Source organism: Danio aesculapii, chromosome 3 (assembly GCF_903798145.1).
Source record: "Danio aesculapii chromosome 3, fDanAes4.1, whole genome shotgun sequence".
Lineage (NCBI taxonomy): Eukaryota > Metazoa > Chordata > Actinopteri > Cypriniformes > Danionidae > Danio > Danio aesculapii.
In genome coordinates, this window is record NC_079437.1 from 35,753,276 (window position 1) to 35,773,763 (window position 20,488).

At 34.8% G+C, this 20,488-nt stretch overlaps 1 protein-coding gene across 1 annotated transcript in view; it reads left to right on the top strand.

Annotated features, from left to right (window-relative positions):
* The window catches only part of si:dkeyp-72e1.9 (syntaxin-binding protein 4), a 94,776-nt gene that overhangs the window by 53,784 nt on the left and 20,504 nt on the right, over nt 1–20,488 (top strand). The window contains exons 9-12 of the mRNA XM_056453883.1: nt 4,414–4,520; nt 4,623–4,764; nt 5,447–5,519; nt 18,935–19,023. Coding sequence (XP_056309858.1) covers nt 4,414–4,520; nt 4,623–4,764; nt 5,447–5,519; nt 18,935–19,023 — 411 coding nt within the window. The remainder of the gene's footprint in view (nt 1–4,413; nt 4,521–4,622; nt 4,765–5,446; nt 5,520–18,934; nt 19,024–20,488) is intronic.

A 20,488-nucleotide genomic window follows, 5' to 3' on the forward strand; every position in this document is an offset into this window, starting at 1 on the left:
CTGCTGTACTTTCAAACTTGCTTTCTGTTATTGATAATATAGTTAAAGATAATTATATGCTTGTTTCATTCTGGTCCTAAGAAAGAGTGCATGGGAAAACTTCCTTAAATAGATATTTCACCCAAAAATGAGGTTTTACTCATTATTTACTCACCCTTAAGGGGTTGCAAACCTAAATGGTTATATTTCGTCTGTTCAATACAACAGAATATAATGTGAAGAACTTGTAACCATTGACTTCCATAGTAGGATAAGTCAAAATATCTTCTATCGTTTTTCAACAGAATAAAGAAACTCACAAGGGTTTGCAAGTAGAAAAATCTGAGTAAATGATGACAAAAATATCCCTTTTTTGGTGAATTACCCCTTTAAAGCTCATTACATTTTTAACCGAGGACATGTGGAACTTTATTTAGAAAATGTGGATTTATATTTATTGTTATATAATTATTAATTTGTCATTATTTATTGATTTAATAGTATTATTTAATAATAAAATAAAAGTTCTCAAATATGGGAGAATGGTGTATGTCCAGTTAGTGTGGAATAACAGTATAACAGGATAACTCCAATTCATCACATCACTTTAAACCACTAAAGATCTGATTCCTTTATCTTAGTTTTAATACAGTAACAGAAACTTCAGGTTAATATTAAGCATTTCTTTCAAGTTTATTATTATTATTATTGTAAACAGAAACTACAGTACAGTACAATGTACAATACAAATACCTTCTTACAGTACAGGCAATAACAATCAATTATTAACAATAAACATTAAATAAATAAATCTTTATCATGATGAGCGTATCTGAACTTTTGATCACCTCTTGTACAGTATGTTTAGATAGCTCTAATAGTGCACCTTGTCATTTATTTAGAAAAGCTGGCACAGTGATCATGTGTATATGATATTTCAAACTGTTCTCAGGCTCCGCCATCTTACGAAATAAATCTATAAACAAAAAAACTTTGCTTGGCGTAACTTATGCAGAACTAGTGGGAAATATGCATTGATACAGCTTTATTATATATGGTATGTAGTTTATTTTATTTGGTTAACTGTTTTTGTGGTGTTTTACTCATTATTTACCCACTCTCGAGTGGTTCCAAACATTTATGACTTTATTTCTTCAATACAACAGAATTTATTGTGACAAACATGCAACTATTGACTTCCAAAGTAGGATAAACAAATATCATGGAAGCCAATGCTTACAGGGTTTCAGCTTTCTTCAAAATATCTTCTATAGCTTTCGACAGAATAAAGAAACTCACAAAGGTTTGCAACAAGTAAAACCAGAGTAAATGATGACAAAAGTATCCCGTTTTGGGTGAATCACCCCTTTAAAGCTCATTACATTTTAACTGAGGACATGTGAAACTTTATTTAGAATAATGTGGATTTTTACATTATAATGAAATCTAGAGCAGATTTATGTGCTTGCACACCTCAGACAAAAAAGAACAAGAAGCTGACACTTATGCATTTATTGGAAAATAAAGTGTGCTGGTAGCAGACATCGATGAGTGTGATATATCACACAATTCGTGGAAGTGTTGGGTCTGAGCACCAGAAAGAAACCGATTATGAAGCTCCAGGAATCCTGCGCCCCAAAGCAAGGATCACTCAGCTTTTTACACCTCACCATTAAGCTCCAACACATTTAGCCATCTTTATCGCAAAGGGGGTTAGGATTAAAGTGAGGATGACAACCTAGAATGTCAGGCGACTGCGTTACAGCCTTATAGCCAGTGTGCAAAGGTTTACTCTAAACAGGTGGATGTCTCCTGGAAACAGTCAAAGTAATTTTAATCCAGGCATTACATTGTCTTCCTCAGAAAGAGTTTTCCCCATTAGAGAGAGAGAGATAGTAGGGCTGTTCTGGGGATGGACAATGCTGTGACAGCAGACTGCAGAGGTCAGGTGTACAGAAGGCTGTCGAGGGCATCACCCTCCCGGCGGAATATAAAACTCATTCTCCTACGCCACTATTGTGCTGAAACCCAGATATTCAATAGTGCTCAGATTTTCAGTGTCAGGTTGTTGGCCATCTGTAACACCTGTTATATAAGGTCCCATGTCCATTTAGAATCGCTTAATCACAATCTGTAATTAGGGCTTCCTGTCCGAAATAAACCATTTTGATGTTTGTTGCTTTTTTTAGGAGTATCTCTCTTTCCAGTTTTTGATTCTAGTGTTTACTTACATGTTGGTGGTATATTCCACCCAAAAAAATCACCATTTCTGCTCACACACTTTATAAAACGTAGTTTTCACAGCGATGCAATAGACGAACCATTTAAAGTTCCTTAAAGAACATTTCAGTGAATATTTCTCAAATGAACGATGATCTAAAGAACATGTTTCCAATATAAGATGCTTTTGTGAAATGAAGAGTTTCTGTGGATGTTAAAGGCTCTTCATTGAGTTCTCAATTTCATTAAAGAGCCTTTATTTTTAGAAGTGACAGAGGAAAATGTATTCCTGTCATGGTCACATGTTAGCAATATTTCCACTTCCATTTACTTAAAAAAAAAACGTTTTAGTTTAAAGTAATTGTGCTCATGTTACCCATTACAGTCATGTTTTATTGTCATCCATTCTTTAAAAATAAATCTTATTTTTGGGCATCCATGGATTAATGAAGAATTTTTAACATCCATGGAACCTTTTCTTTCAAGCCCTTAGACTAAATTAATTCTTTTGACTACTAAAATATTCTTCACACTATGAAAAAAATGGTTATTTGATGAACTGGTTAACAACTATTTTAGGGAACTGTTGAAGGTTCTTCTATATGGCATCACTGTGTTTGTGGTTCACACTGGAATCTGTCTTTTTTAAGGGTGTAATTGGAAAGTCAATAAACATCATTTTCAGTTAGCTAAATTACGTTTGGAGGATGAGTAACCTTTAAAATATATGAAACACCTTTATTTATTCATTTCGGAACTAAACCTGTATTTAACATACAACAAATGAGGCAACGAATTAGTAAACAGAGTTGGGTGTAACGCGTTACTGTATTCTAAATACTTTTTGAGGAATGCAGTAATGTAACAAATTACAATTAAAATTTGTGTAATTTGATTACAGTTACTAAAGTCAATGTAATTGTGTTTCTTATATGACAAATATAGTTTTTTGAAGAAAAAAATGCTTATTTTAAATCACGTTTTCTGCTTCTTCAAATAGAAATACAGACATTACTTTGAATTCATTGAGCTTAAAAACAAAAATATTGCTGTAAAATGCAGTCCAGTCTCTAAAGAACTTTCGATTGCTTTTAACTCGACCAGCAACTTGTTCAAGCACTTCTACAAAAAGCAGTCTATGACAATACTCGTCACCAAGGAGGACATCGGCGCCCAAAAACACGGCGGTCCAACTCAGCCTAAACAGGCTAAATTGGATTTTTGTGCAGGATTGGGAGGTATCTTCTGAATTTGAAGAGTAGCGTTACTGCTTATGGGGCTGTTCACATATCGCGTCTTTTGCATGTGCGCATATTGGGATTGCATATTGTGCACGCTCGCATATCCCAGGCACTCCCAGATGAAAACCGCGAGTCAAATGACAAAAACTGACCAATCAGCTTTATGCTTTGGAGTATACACATTTCGGTAGACTAATTACCTCAGACAAACACAGACCACCCAAACACTGCAGTGCTTTTAAATACTATACATGTCAGTGGTTACAGGTATCCAGTTTTTTTCTAAATGTCTTTTTTGTGTGGTAAAAAAAAAAAAAAGACTAATGCGTTTGGAACTAGCTAATGATGAGAGAATTTTAAGTATTGGACAAACTCTAAGCCTTTGAATATGTCAAGCTGCGGTGATCAACCCATTGTAATATTTTTTTCAGTGAATATTAAATTACTGAATGAGCTGCAGTTTATTTTGTATTTTTTTATATGTTTTAAAAGTAACTTCAAAGTAAAGTAATCAGTAATCAGATGAAGTTAATGAATTAGTAAAATGTTTTGATGAATTGATGCATTAATAACTGTCTCAGACCGACACACAAATACAAAAAACAGCTATCATAGGTAAAAAAAAAAAACGTAAGGCTTTTCGTTAAGAGTAGGTGTGAAATTAGTGCCTTTTATTGGCTGCTACTGATAGCTGATATATCGCGTATCCCCAAATCCCAGAGTTGTCTGTGTAAATGCTAGAGAGCAGCTTGTGTTCTCTTGAACCTGAGACCTCTGGCATGGATGTGTAGATTTGGTGACTTTGGCGTCTCTGAGGGCTGGCGTAGCTGTAGTGTGTCCTCTGTAATGTGTAGTACAGTGGCTTATGTTCCTGCTGATGCTGTTGGCGCAGCTTTCTCAAACTGAAAGTCTGCCATCAATTGTGACTGATCAGCAACATTTAGTAAGGATTTTCATTCCCCCGGCCTTACAGGATGGACGGCTCAGACCCGGAGATCAGCTTATCGCCATTAACAAGGAATCACTGATAGGAGTCACCTATGAGGAGGCCAAAAGCGTGCTCAATAAGGTCAAATTCAGGTACTCGATCTGGTTAATGTGGATTTGGATTCAGTGATTAAGCGGTATTGTTCTACTTGTTTTTTGTAATGTTTGTTTCATTCCTGTTGTTTGTTCTTGAAGTCAGGACCCGGTGGTGGATGTTGCCTTCATCCCAGGAAAAGGACCCTTTTCCAGCAGCCCTTCGTTGCATAATGGAGTTCAGAGAGGGGTTGGGAACGGATACAACTCCAGCCGGTTAAAGGTTCATGTGCGATCTCCTGAGGTGTGGGCAGATCACATTGTGTCTACACATAAGTAGTGCTAAGCCAAAATCTGACATTTTAAGTACTGTATTTAAAAATGCTAACACTTTTCCCTTCTATTCCCTTCTGGTCCTTCAACAATAACACGTTATACACTTTTTATGCTATGCTCTGTTCAATGTTTTCTATCTATTCTTACAAGACTAAGACTTTCTATTTTTGTCTTGCTTGACTTTCTAATACTAATATTCTTTATTCTGTTCTCTATTCTGTTAAGAATAATTATTTATACCCCAAAATTATTTATAAAGTTACTTTTATTTAACCAGCAATGTATTTTGAAGGAAAAGACATGGGTTTCTCCCAAAAAATAATAAGATAATGTACAGGAGACATCATTGTGGGAAAAATACTTCATAAAAGTCATAAAATACATACAGTATTTGATCTTCTAACACTTCCAATCCTATTAGATAAAAAACAATACATAATAACAATTATAATAAATGTATCTAACAATACACATATGTAGCTAACAATATTATTATAATACTCTAATAATATATACATTTATATATATATATATATGTATTTTTGTGTTTTTAAAATAATTGCATAATATGAGATGCATGATAGAAATCATTTAAACATAATTTACATTCCCAAATGTACAACTAATGAGAGTAAACTGTCCTTTCATAGATGCGACAAGAGGAAACGGCTCCAGTTCTTTCCTCCTCTCCGGATATCTGTCCTCCAGACATACAGGTTTCAGGTAAGCCTCATGAAGCTTTACTTTTAGAGTATGTCTAACCCCCTTATCTCTGTCTTAATACGCTTTACGACTAGTTTCCAGCTTTTCTCAACTCCCACATGAACACTGCAGGTTTATTTATAAGGCTCACATTTCCCTTTTGAAAGGAGTACTCTAATTTCATAACCTTACGAAGCAAGTGTATTTTGTGCAATGTAATCACAAGCTTTTTGTGCCAGTATATCAGATTCCATTAGTTTTAGTGCAAAAAAAATTACAATCAATCAAATCAATCAATGCAAAGCAAAACCAAAGCAAACAATTTTCATCAAAAGTGAAAATTTAGAAATTACAAATGTTAGAAACTCTTTATATTTAACAAAGGTGCATTACATTGATCAAAAGTAGGTTGATTTCTTAATATTTATATTTTTTGTGTGTTTGTTTGTAAATAAAGGCAGTCATGACCAGTGTTGTGAAAGTTGCTTTAAAAAGTAATGCATTACAATATTCAGTTGCTGCCCAAAAAAGTAACTAGCTGGGTTACTTAGTTACTTTTTATGATAAGTAACGCGTTATATTACTTTTGAGTTACTTTTGCGTTACCTTTTCTGACCTGGGTGAGGCTTGATCTCTTTCAGAATTTGCAGGGGTTTCTTCTTTTTTAAATAGAGGAGCTCTGCAATTAACAACACACTGTTTCACCTTTATTTACCTTAAAAAAAAAAAAACTACATATTGTAGGATATTGTTATCTTCAGAGAACTTCCTGACCCCAGAGCTATAGATGTGGTATATACAGATTAATGAACGTATCAAGCAATGTTTTTTGTCTTTTTCTCCTATTAAAAAGTAAACTCACTATCCATTAATAATCCTCCTTTCCTTGTCTTCAATGTGTTCAAAATAATGAGAATATATCCATTGCGGAAATGTAAGGCTCTGCCATCTTCTTTTCTGCCTATTCCTGCATTCTCTCATTGCATGTGGGATGCAATGTGTCTACGATCATTTTAATTCAGCAATTTATTTTTTAAAAGACAATTAACTAAACTAAAAAGTAACTTGCCTTGAATTTTTTTAAAAGTAACTTAAAATAATTACTTCATTTTTAAAAGTAATGTGTTACTTTACTTGTTGCTTAGAAAAGTAATATTTTTACGTAACTCGGGTTACTTGTAATGCATTACCACAACACTGGTCATGAGCATATGACATTTTATGTTACTAACCTGAAGTATTTTTGCATACAGTTATCAGATTTGTATATTTAAAGTTAACAAAAAAGATCTGTGGATTAATTGAAAAAAATCAACAAATGAAAGCAATCGATAAAAAAATTCGCTTTTTTCTTCTCAAGTACATTTAAACTGTAACAGTATTTCCAAAAATATGCTAATAATAAGTAATGAGTAGTAAACTTATCTAAACAGATTTTTACTGTTTACTATTTTTATAAAAGTGTGTTCTTTATTAAACATTATGTTAGGACCATACAATATTGGAAAAAAATTATATTGCAATATATATCTTAAGGCCCAAGGTGTTTTTTACATGTATTTTTTTATTTCTCTTTGCTATTTGGGCTTATTGGAACGTCATTAGAATAAAATCTAAGTATCATCTTTTGATACGATGTACTTTTAGAGAAAAATGATGTCCATATATGTGGACTCGTGGTCCGAATTTACATAAAACACTTTTTCCAGAATTTTTTTAAATGCATATTTAACATAAAACTTTTTTTTAAACTTTGACTATCAAAGAGTAAAAACAACATTTTTTCCATTTTGAACAGTAAAAAATAGGGTTTGGGACATTTCATATGCTGCAAAACAGTTGCAGGATGACACCGTATAACTGTAACAAAAATATAAAACATTCAAAGTATTTTAAATAGCCACTTAAGCCCTAGGAGGATAAATATTGCGGTATGAATACGGTTTCATAAGATAGATTAAATAGCTCTATTTGATGGTTTTCTGGATAGTTTAACAGTATTCAGCTACAGAAATTGAATAATTACAATGAATAATTAAAAAAGGTTTTCTTAATTTGTTTTGTCTCTTTTCTAGTCAAAATATCAAACAATTCTTAGATCAAGAACAAATATTTGTTTTCAATTTCAAAATAATTAAGTCAAAATCAAGAGTTTTTCCTTAAAAAGCTATATTATCTGTGGGGTCAGTGGGATAAGTACAATAATCTTGTTCTCGTTTTGAAATGTAGTTATTTGGACTAAAAACAAGGCAAAAATTCCAAGAAAAAATTAATTGTTGCAGAAATTTTATGTATTCCGTATAAATAAAGTAATTAAATACAATTCTATAGCTCCTGGTCAACTATAATTCAGAGGGAAAAGTAAAAAGAAAATCAGCACACTGCCACTTTAGCTCTCAAAATGTTTTATTGTAACTTTTATTGTTTAAATAAATCAGTGTGCCGATTATATTTGACTCGAGCACCTGCCTTGGAGAATCTCAGATGTGCGCACATATCTGTTTTTTGGTTGCTTAACAACTATAATTCAGACTCAACATTGCATATCTTGTGATGTGACCATTACGGAGACACACATTGTGATATCCATGCTAGAACAAAATATTGTGCAGCCCTACTTCATGTTAACAAACCAAATATCAGCGTTGTGCAAGTGAATGTGAAATGCTCTCCTTAGTGACTTCAACTTAGTGACTCAGTGTAAATGAGTTAACCAGTGCACAGAGAATCAGGATTTCTTGCAAAGCAATTATTTATTTGCAGAGAGAAATATTGAGGATTAGTCAGTAGCAGTGTGTGGATTTTAATCAGCAGCTAGTTGCAGAGTAATCTCTCGGTGCTTCAGGGGTCAGGCTTGTATATGAGAGGTGTTTAAATTACACAATCAAAACCAAGACGACGTACAAGAGTAAGGGAAGACGGCCGCTTTCATGTCGAGTCAGATAGTGCTCTTATCTCAGCTCACAGCGACTGGAGAGCTGTTTAGTACAGATTGGTTCGCCGTGCGCACTGTGTAATCCTTTCTTGGGGCACAAAAAAACGGATTGATAAACTGTTATAGAAACTATACAGAGAAAGTCCATTTTTTATGCGTTCAGATGCTTTGAAGTCTGAGTGTGTGCTAATATGTCAAGTCACTTCCTCAGAGAATAGCTATAAACAATAGCATTTTGGTATATCACAAAAAATGCTTAGTGGAAATGCCAAGATGCACAGCATTTGTTTAAATGCACATAAAACACTTATATGCACTGACTGAGTAGGAAAAATCTGCGTAAACTACAATGGAAACACATTTATCGAATAAATTCCATCATGCGCATAAAAAAAGTAATGCGATTTTGTTTAAACAGATCATTTCAGAAAAAATGAGCATGATGGGTTGGCATTAATGGACAAACTAGCATACCAACCACATTGCACAACATCTGAAATGTTGTTTTGGTCATGTAAAATCACTTTAAGCCAAAGTCTGTCATCACAGTGGTGTTATTACCAAAAGAGTGGTCTTGCACTTCCAAAAACCACTGCGCATTCATTATGTTTCATTGGGTGTACTCACACTATGTACAGTTGCCTTGAACCGGGCCGAAAGCATGCTTGTCCCCCCTCCCGTCTCCCCCGACACATTACATTCGGGCCTGAGCACGCTTACGTCATCGATGATGCGATGTTCAGTAACAAGAAGCGCTCTCGCTCAGCACAGTGGACATTTCTTTAGTTATATCATTTTAGTCGTTTGGGATGCAGTGACACGCACTCAAATATTTCACCGAACAGATCAGCCACTTTTGACGCTCATAAACAATCATAAAGTCCTCGTGCTGCAGGAATTAGTAGGTTTGCTGAAGATGCAGCTGCCGAGCAGTGAGGGGTTTGCGTCTTTAATAATCTACGACAGTTTGCGTTCATTGAACAGTAAGAATGATTAATAAATCCAAATGAAACAGTCCTTTAAAAGTCACGTCTTGTATTCAGATTCGGGCTCGGGCGCGCTTTGTACTCACACTACAAATGTACTGTGCCAAAGCCCAAGTAAACCACGCTCTGGCACACCTCTTTAAACCGGGCCAGGGCCGGCCAACTGAACCATGCCTGAGCCCGATTCAGAGCACTCAAATTTCTCAAACGATCCGGGAAACGGGCCTGGGCACGGTTCAGATAGCATAGTGTGAGTGCGCCCATTGTCTGTGTCTCAAGTAATTTATTAAATAGGAAAAAGGTCCACAGTGACTTCTCCTAACAGAGCAAATTCCATTTCTGCCAGTTTATGAGGAAGTGTTGATTTTGTTCTCTTAGTGGTTTAGGGTTAGCACTGTTTCTACTAATTGAATGTAAAGGTGCTTTAGGCTCAAATGTTTTTTAATGGCATATAATATTCTTTTTTATTAAATTACAATTGTTAATAACTCAAATTAACACAATTCAAATTCAGATTGTTTTGTCATATTTTAGGCTCTATAATATTCCCGTATTTAAGTCTAAAGGTCTTTGCAAACTGAAGTCCGAGATGTTCGTATGCATTTTTTTTGTAATCACATGCGAAAAACTTGTCACATAAGCAAACCTTGCACACTGAGTCCGATGCGTAATAATCAATCATTACAAAAAAGCTTCTTAAACATTTAGGAGTCAGTTTTAGCAGTGGTACGTCCTCCTCTCTTCTCGAAAGTAGAAACAGAAAGAGGAATAGGCTGCATATTGTGTTCATCTAATAGAGAGGAAAGAGAGTTCAGCTCATTATCAAAGATCTGCGCCGGATTATCCCGAAATGTATTTCAGGAAATCAGTGGAATTTTGATAGATTGCTTGTGATACTTCACACATTCACGTACGCAAACAAATCATGAACAGAGACTGGCATATTATATGACATTATAATTGATGGTGGTCGCTAGTATTGAAGCAACAGAGCGAAAGCGGACCATGCTTTGAAAATATAAAGCAGTGCTACTTGCTATTTGGTGGTAACTTTATGAAATGGATCCTAACAATGCTAAATGTTGTAATATGTTCCAGTGTATATACAACTATATATCAAAAAATTATTTACAGTTGTTGAAAAAATACAGCTTTATTTCACTTTTCGAAATTGTCTCTTTTTAAAACAAGACACTGCAGGTGAACAGGGTAAATCAATAAACCCTGTTTAACATTTAACAATTAACATTAATGAATAATGTAATGATAGCTGTTTTAACATGTTATGATAGAATTGCCTCTTGTTACAGTTAAGAAATAGTTTTAAAACATGCAGGAACTGTTTAAGGACCAATGACATGACCACATTGAAATGGTTTATAAACTAATTTCGTGAGAAGCACGTTATATGATTGATTATGGCTGATCTCTCATCTGCAATCATGAATAAACTAATCAGATTAATCCAAATCTACAATAAATAGGCCATTTCACCTTACTTCGCTTATCTTTGTTTTTCAAGAATCCCCCATCCACCCCATCTCCCCCTTTTCCTCATTTTACCAGTGGGAGCTACCTGATCTCGGACCCCGTTACATGCTAATTTACCAGGCAGGAGCCCTGGGCTCAATTCTCTCCTGGGACAGTTTCTTAAACCTGCAATTAGTATCAAGCAATATCTAATTGATAACTCTTGAACAGCATTATTGACTGATTAATAATTGCTACAATTTTTTTTATTAAGAGCTAAAATGTTATGTTTAATATTAGGGATGCTCCAATCGGCCGAAGATCGGTATTGGCCGATAGTCACATTTAATGACTCGATCGGTACTCGCCAGTCGCCAATCTAGCCGATCTCATGAACCGATCGCAAAAGTTTGTCTGTGAGTTTACAAGCAGAGGCAGACGCATGTATATTATGCAGCAGCCATACACGTGAGGAGTTTAATGATGTGTTGGGGCGTGAGCAATCGATGCACTCGCGTCACATCAGCTAAAATATATACAGATGCTGTGGGGCCTGTTTAAACAGTCTATTGGTGTGACCGGCATGAGTGATGGCCTCTTTTCTTGCAAATGCAACCATTATGTTTCCAGTGTTTTGAGCTGCTGTGACACAAGCCAAGCGATCACCGATATCTAGTGTCTCATCCAACCTTTTGACCTCTCCCTGAAGCTCTCCAGCATATCATAGTAGCTCCATGATCCCCAAAATGAGTTAAAATATACAGAAATCATGGCGACGAGAGTGAATAAGCAAAAGAACATTTCGCGAGAGGCAAAGTGATTTTCTAAACATTACATTTGTTAGGTTAAAAGAAGAGCAGTAAAGATATAGCGAGTGGAAATCCCCCTCTCTGTCACAGAGCTATCGAGCTGCTGTGAGACTCTCCAGATATGCTGTCAGAAGTTGGAGACGAGCGAAATAATTGGATGGTCTTGCATGTATTTAGACCTTTCTACATATAACAACTGTAAGTTCTGTGTTTTTGACAATATTACAAGTTCACTAAAAGCTAGCGGGAACTATTAGATAAATAAAAGTTAAATCATTTTTAGCAAGAATATGTAATAATATAGCTTCTTGTAATATACTTATTGCAATAAACCGTAGTTTATACACCTCTTTTCTTTTAGTAAAGAAGTATGAGATTTCATAGGTGTGCATTTTAACTTGTGATGCATCAAATTTGAGTTCCAAACTTTTTCTTGATTGAGACATGCTGAATTCATCTTTCATCATTTGCAGTGTTTACAAAATTACATTGTTTTTCTGTAAAGTTGCTTCTGGCCATGACATGTTCACACCTAAATGGTTAAAAGATGTGTTAAATTAAACATCTTTAATTTATTCTCTTAGGTAAGGTGAGATCTCCGCTTAAGTGTCATACTTAGAGGTAAAATGTTCTTTATGCGTTTTAAAGCTTGAAGCATCAGAATCAGTACTCGGTATTGACTGATCACTGTGACAAGGAATCAGTACTCGGTATCAGCTGCAAAAATACTTATTTAATATGCAATTAAGGCATTATTTTATTAAAAGTTTATAGGGCACTCATTGGATAAACCCTGGAGGGTTAATGTGGGTTATATGACATTTGAACCTGATTTGCTCCATAAAGGGTTAAATGGAATTTTACATACATTATTAGCAGAAGAGTCTGAACTATGAAACTATGTCACGTTCAACTGTTTTTCTTTTCTTGAAATATTAGAGCCAAAGCTTTTTACAGATGGGTTCTCTTCATAATTCAAAATATTGCAAACAGACAGATTTTTTTTGTCAAACAAAACCTAAATTACCTGGCAAATAATCCTCAAAATTCATAAATTAGTGAAAATTAATTCAATTAGTGAAGTTTTTTCCCTCTCCGCTGTCGCCACTGGCTTGTATGGTTCGGGATCTGTAGAGTTACGCATCGTTGGTTTTGCTCTTCAGTGTTTGGACTCTCAGTAGTGATTATTAAACCACACTAAACTGAGCTAAACTGAACTGAACTTAAACACTACAAACTGAACTACACTGTTCCTATTTACTATGACCTTTTATGTGAAGCTGCTTTGACACAATCTACATTGTATAAGCGCTATACAAATAAAGGTGAATTGAATTGAATTGAATTGAATAAATATCCAGGCACATAATGCCTCAAAATTGGCAAATGCATGAAAAAAGTGTCTTTACCTCTGATATCTCGGCATAAAACAGTGTCTCATGATTTGATATTTGGTTATGTAATTCAAACATATTCAAGGGCATCTTCAGTGTCCAAACACATTTTGGGGTCACTAACATTGACAGAATGAATAACGTCAGACTCGCTGAGATGTCCATCAGACTGTTTCTGTCCCGGAGCTTAAAGTGCAGTGGAGGTTAATCTAGACCGGATGCAAACCCGCCTGACTCGCCCTTGAACTCTGGCTGGTGTTATGTTTACACACTTGAGTGCTCTAATCACTCATGGCATCTATAAAGCGTACAGGGATTAATTACCCTTTTATCCAGACTAGCTGATCAAATCGTATAAGAATAAGAAAGATCTGTCTTATCTGAATTAAATGGGTGCTGTAATCCTGCAAAAGCCCCTCTGGGTGTGTTTCCTAAAAAGAAAGACTGGCTGCTTTCAGACTCAGACGTGTTTTTTTTTTCATCCGTTGTCAATCTATAATCACTGTGCTTTGTAGAGAAATGGAGCTTGTAATCTGTTTTTCATGGAAAGTGATGATAACTAAAACATATTATGGCTAACATACAATAAAGGCTGGCTGCTTGTTAAGTACAGCAGGCTTTGTTAACACAATTAATATAATTAACTGTATTTTTGTATGTACTGTACATATCTAACACCACGAAGAGAGGAAAAAAATAAGACACACATACAAGCACACAAAGACACACACACATACAGTTATGAAAGAAAATTACAGACATTTAAAAATTCTTAATTCCAAAATTTAATTCTTAAATTCTTAAGACTCATTTAAAAAATTTATTTATTTATTTTTTTTTTTGTAAAAGGTTTCTCTGGATTTGTTAGGTATGGGTTTGATTGAATTGTTTATATTTGGTTAATTATTAAATGTTTGCTAACATTTCTTCCAAATTAAAAAAATAAAAGTATTGTTGTTTAGAGCATTTCTGGACAGATTGAAAATCAAGGTTATTCCATCAAGATATTGATTAATTTGCTGTTTTAATGATAAAACAATTGTATCATGTTGCCTAAAAATGACTGTCAACATGTCTAATGATACACATCATGATTTTTGTCATATTGACCAATTTTCATTTTATTTTGCATTTAACATTTTGAATTTAATTTAGCAAGAAATGTCATTAGTTATGTTTCTATCTAAAAATGGTAATTAAATGTATGCACAAAACTTGAATATTTCATAAAAGATGTGCAAATAAAGCAGCGTTTCCATCCAACGAGCCAAAGCTAACAAAATTGTCATTTCCTGATTAACTGGTGGCAAACATCCACAGTAAAAGCAGAATTTGTTGCGGTAGCTGTGTGAATCTTTTCTTCATTTATTAAATGACTTGCGCCTCAGAAGACGACGCCGACACGCAATAAATGCGCGGTGGCCTTTGAAGGCGTGAGAAGCTGAGCACCGATTGCTCTTGACAGTTCTGGAGGTAATTACTAATATAATAATACTAATACTGAAATGGTTAATGCATTTTAGAATGACCAAAACAATATTTCAGATGTTTTACAGTGTGCTCAGCCTGCTGGTTTGTCCATTCACTCACATTTTTATCATCACATGATCTCTTATAACTAAATCCCATGACCTGTTTTAATGCACATACTGGAATTTGTATATCCAAATATTTATCCTATATAAAAGTATATCCTATATAAAAGTATATCCTATATAAAAATAGGTGAATGGAAACATAGCTACTAGTAGTTAACAAAATAAAACTACTATAAATCATTACATTTTCAGATTATTTTCCCCTGTATTTTCCACATTTTTCCTAATTTTCTCATTTCTCACATTTTATTATTTAAATTCAAATTTGTTAAATGTTCTACTGGTCGCCCAAAATAAAATGAAACATATAAACATATATTTAATTTTCCTCATTCTTAAAAAATTTCTTTACATTTTAAAGTAACAAGAACTGAAAAATGAATGAAAAATATAAGTATAAAACAGTAATGAACACGGTATGCACTATAAACAGCTTGTATTATTAACGTAAAGCTGAGAAGAAATGATTTGCATAACACTGAAATGCACAAACAAGACGTCAGAGTAACAGTCAGACTTTAGCAGTTATTAGCAATGATCCAAAGGCACTCGGAAGGGACACTCAAGAGATTACTTGAGGGAATAACACAAACCACAAGCTTAAATGAGAACAGACAACAAACAACTGAAACACAAGGCTTTAAATACAGGAGCAAAGCAAAGGCAACTAAACTAGCCACAGGTAAAACTAATGGGTAACTTTAGAAACAAACAAGGTCATACTAAGTAACCACGTGTCCACTGCAATGTCAAATCTGCGCTCAGTGCTGCTGGCAACCCTACAATTCCAATGTTCTGGGGCGTGTCAGATTTAGGGCTGAGCATGCCTGTTTCAACCAGGTGGACGATGGCATGTTTATACACTTAGATGTTTGTGTAAACTGAAAGTGTGAAGGAATACATTTTCATAGCCTACATGTAAGTGATTTAAGCACAGTACTGCAGTTCCGCAAACACTTGGAAACATATGTACGTAAGCGTCTTACCTTACCTACTTTTCACAGCCATTGCTTGTCACCTTTCTGCCAACCTTTCTAATGCTTGCCCCTTCATATATTAAACTCTTTTTTTCTTCTCAAAACTATCGTTAGCCAACTGTGGCCACAGGTTATGTTATTACCAGCATAGTTTAGCAGTTCTGTGTTTCCTGAAATTTCCAACGAACTTTTGCAAAACAACAACATCAATTTGTGTGGTTGGAACTTGACCTCTTAAGACTTAACCCACTCTTGACCTGGGGTTAAAAGCATACTGTAGTTTCTTCCTAGTGTAACAAATGGAAAATAAAAAAAGATATTGCGTGGTGCCATCTATATCTTTAATTCAACGCATATACACATTTCATTCTGCGTCTTTTAGTTTTTTAGGATTAAAGATGCTGTAAATGTACAGTAAGTGCTCTGCTACCATGGTGGAACCCCAGAGAAGTGTAAAAAAAAGCCACATACTGTAGCAAAGCAGTCCTTAGATGACATGTTTGTTATTTAAAGCAATAGCTGGATTTCCATCATCCTGTGTAAATGCCCATTTTGAGGAATCCCATGAGAAATGAATGATGGAAACACGTCAAATTTCAAATAAAAATCCCTTAATTTGCAAAGGTTTTTACACTTACTTGAGTTGGTTTTGAACTTATGTGAAAAAGGGTTAATGCGAATAATGGTAGATGGCAGTGCATTTGCAGAATAAACTCTTAACACCGCAAACATTACACTAATGTGACTAATCAGCAGTTTCCATTAAGCTTATTGTTTACTGTTGGTTAACAATACCACAGTCAGCCGCTCTAACAACTTGATGGAAATGCATCTAAATCATTTTTTTCTATTTTTTTAAACTCTGAAATGATTTGTTTCATGTTAAGATGGAAATCTGGCTAGTAATAAACCATTATTTTTATCTCAAAATGTTTTAAGTAGCAGGGGTTTACCACCTGATCATGTCACTAACATCACTAATAACTGTTCTGATCAATGTGGTTTAAATGACAAATCTTTAACACAGTTCAGGAAGTAAGCAGGATACTGAGGGGAACATGAACTAACAGAAAACAGTATATAAAATAAACAAGTCACAAGTAGGAACAGTGTTTCTCAACCACATTCCTGTAGGACCACCAGCTCTACACATTTTTTTCACTGTGTCGTTAACCAAACACACCTGATTCTGATCATCAGCTCATTACCAGAGACTGAAGGACCTGTAATGGGTGTAACAGGATAAATCCAAAACATGCAGTGTTGGTGGTCCTTCGGGAACATGGTTGAGAAACACTGCTGTAGGAAATACAGTATTTAAAGCGATTATGTTTGAAGATTGTGAGCTGGCCCATTTGATATGATAATTATTTGTCATATTGTTTGTAAAAAGGCAGCACACACACAAAAAAATGTTCATCATATACACACATTTAATATTCTAAATCCCATTTGATATACAGTTGAAGTCAGAATTATTAGCCCCCGTTTGAATTTTTTTTCTTTTTTAAATATTTCCCAAATGATGTTTAACAGCACAAGGAAATTTTTACTTTAATCTTTATGTCTGATAATATTTTTTCTTCTTGTGAAAGTCTTATTTGTTTTATTTTGGCTAGAAGAAAAGCAGTTCTTAATTTATGAACCATTTTAAGGTCAAAGCTATTAGCCCCTTTAAGAATTTTTTTTTCGATAGTCTACAGAACAAACCATCGTTATACAGTAACTTGCCTAATTACCCTAATTTGCCTAGTTACCCTAATTAAGCTAGTTAAGTCTTTAAATGTCACTTTAAGCTGTATAGAAGTGTCTTGAAAAATATCTAGTCAAATATTATTTACTGTCATCATGGCAAATATAAAATAAATCAGTTATTAGAAATGAGTTATTAAAACTATTATGTTTAGAAATTAGTTGAAAAAATCTTCTCTCCGTTACACAGAAATTGGGGAAAAAAATAAACGGGGGCTGATAATTCAGGGGGGCTAATAATTCTGACTTTAACTGTTTATATATACAGGGAGATTACAAAAGACTAGCTTCTGCTTTAAACTGGACTGACTGAATATCTACTATTAGATATCTACAATTCAAAAATACACAGAGAAATGTAAAATACAGTAAAACACCCTAAATCTGTTGAAATGCGTTGATCTGATGGCGGTTGAGCTTGTAGATGGATATTATTCCTGGTCTGGCTGTCACATGCCATATTTTAAATAACTTTGTGTAAGTCTTTTTTAAGGTTCTTCATTGGCATCAGTGGTTTCATGGGAAACTTTTCATTCCACAAACGGTCCTTTACATCAGAGAACTAAGTTATTAGATTGCTAAGATGTTTTTCACACTATGAAAAATGCTTCTATGGGGAACCAAAATAGGGTCTTCAGTGGCATCACTGTAAAAAAATTGGTTCTTCCTGGCAACTTAATTTTACGTGTGTAAAATGATACTTTTTTCACAAATACTTCCATGATGTTCTGAAATGAACTACAAAAGTCATACTGACTACTAAATTACAGCAAAATGCTATTGATGTTGACCATACTGCTGATCTAATTTAGTTGTGAATATACCAGTATGTCATGCGCATGCTTTTATTGTACATTTATGGGATTTTGGAGCTTGATTATGTGCTTCTGTTCCATACAAAAACAAAGCTCAGGATATTTTTTAAAAAACACCCTTTTCTCTGCATGTAGAAAAAAGTGTCCACATTTGAACAACATTCAACCATTACTTTACTGAATATTCTCTGTGTTTCCACATGCCGGTGGGACATTCATTGAAGCACCATTAATCTGTATTGCTGGAGTTGCCCTGAATTGTGTCCCATCGGTGCCACCTGTTAAATCCACTGGTCCTGCTGTGTGTGTTGGTCCTGTGTGCATCTGACGTGTCTGAGCTCAGCCTGTCCATCAAGAGCGTCAGAAGCCACATAAATAAATCCCCGCAGGAGTTTGGCCTTGGGTGGGGGGGCGATCATCTCATAGCTCTTATTGCAGGGAGGCGTTGCTTAACAATACACACGCCACCGAAAACACTGGTGTTAATACCTCTCTCTCCCTCTCTCTGCCCCTTCAGTCAAATCCCACACACTGTTCATAATCTTTATTGCATTAATGTAATACGCATTCATTTCAGCTTTCAGACAATAGGAAAGAAGTCATGTTTTTTTAGGATAGCTAACTAGCACTTGCAGCTAAATGCAGTAAAGTGAGGATGACTGTTAAAGTAGGTGATTTACTGTCCCACTTTCCCCCTCAGCCTCCACCGCACAGAGACCAGCCACTGTTTCCAAACCCAAGATCTCGCTGGACCCCCACATACGGCTCAAATCAGAGAAGCTGGATCTGGTAAGGCTGATGTACACAAACATTTCACATGTGCGTGAGGACTGCTGAGGACTGCTGTCCAGGACATAATTTTTATTTTCTGCAGAATTAGTCACTGTGGTAATAATTTCAGCGGATCCATGACAACAACAACACAAATATGTTTTGTTATTTAAAAACTGAATGTGTTTATAATTTTTTAACAATAAAAAGAAGTATGTATGATAGTATGGAAATAATGTAAATGTTATATTTTTCTGCTGAGCTGACATATTCTAAGACTATCACTAATCATTCTCACAATTTTGACAATATTATCTAGCTATGTAACTTTGAAAAAATCTTTTAAGAATTATAAAAATTATTATTTTTGTTTTTCAAACTCTTAAAAATCCATCTTTTAGTCTGTGGCTTGGTGTCTGATGAATGAATAGTGTTTTCTAACATGCTTCCCATCCAATAAATTCCACACTTTTTGCATATTTTGGAAATGAAACCAAGCATCAGCATTATTCATTCATTTTTCTTCGGCTTAGTCCCTTTATTCATCAGGGGTCGCCACAGCGGAATGAACCGCCAACTTATCCAGCTTTTTGTTTTACACAGCGAATGCTTTTCCAGCTGCAACCCAGTACTGGGAAACACCCAGACACACTCATTCTCTCTCTCTCACACACACACACACACGCATACACTACGGCCAATTTAGTTTATTCAATTTACCTTTAGCGCATGTCTTTGGACTGAGGGGAAACCGGAGCTCCCGAAGGAAACCCACATCAACACAGGGAGAACATGCAAACTCCACACAGAAATGCCAACTGACCCAGCCGGGACTCGAACCAGCAACCTTTTTGTTGTGAGGTGACAATGCTAACTACTGAGCCATCATGTGGCCCATTAGCTTTCAAAATATGTCTATTTTATTATGATTAGTATGATGTAATTTAAGCAAAAAAAATATATTTGCCGTTCCGTGTGGCATGACAGAGAAATGGAGCATCCCTAGGTTGAGATTCATTCTAAGTAATATAATCACTCAATCAAAAGAGTTTGAACAGCAGAAGGAAACAGCTTGAAACAATAAGTAACATTATAATTATTTTAGACATTCAGTGTCCACAGACTTGATGGTTGGCTTTGAAAACTTTAACATTTTGCTAAAAATATTCATTGTATTACACATTCAGTGCATTTTTGCCTCTTTAATATTTGATGTGTTTAAATGAATGCATCAAAAATTATTAGAAATATTATTATCATCAAAAATGTTTTATAATGTCATCATTGAACCTTCCTTATGTGCAAGTGAAATAAAGCTATCTTAACATTTATCGGTTCATTTAAACTTACTTTTATTCTAAAGTAGTATACTAAGGTCTAGTTTAGTTTACAGCATTTGTTGTCATTTTTGTTAAACACTCTGAATTGAAATCTAAATTTAATAAAAATTGCAAACTTGCGAATGGAAATTTGTGTGAAATTT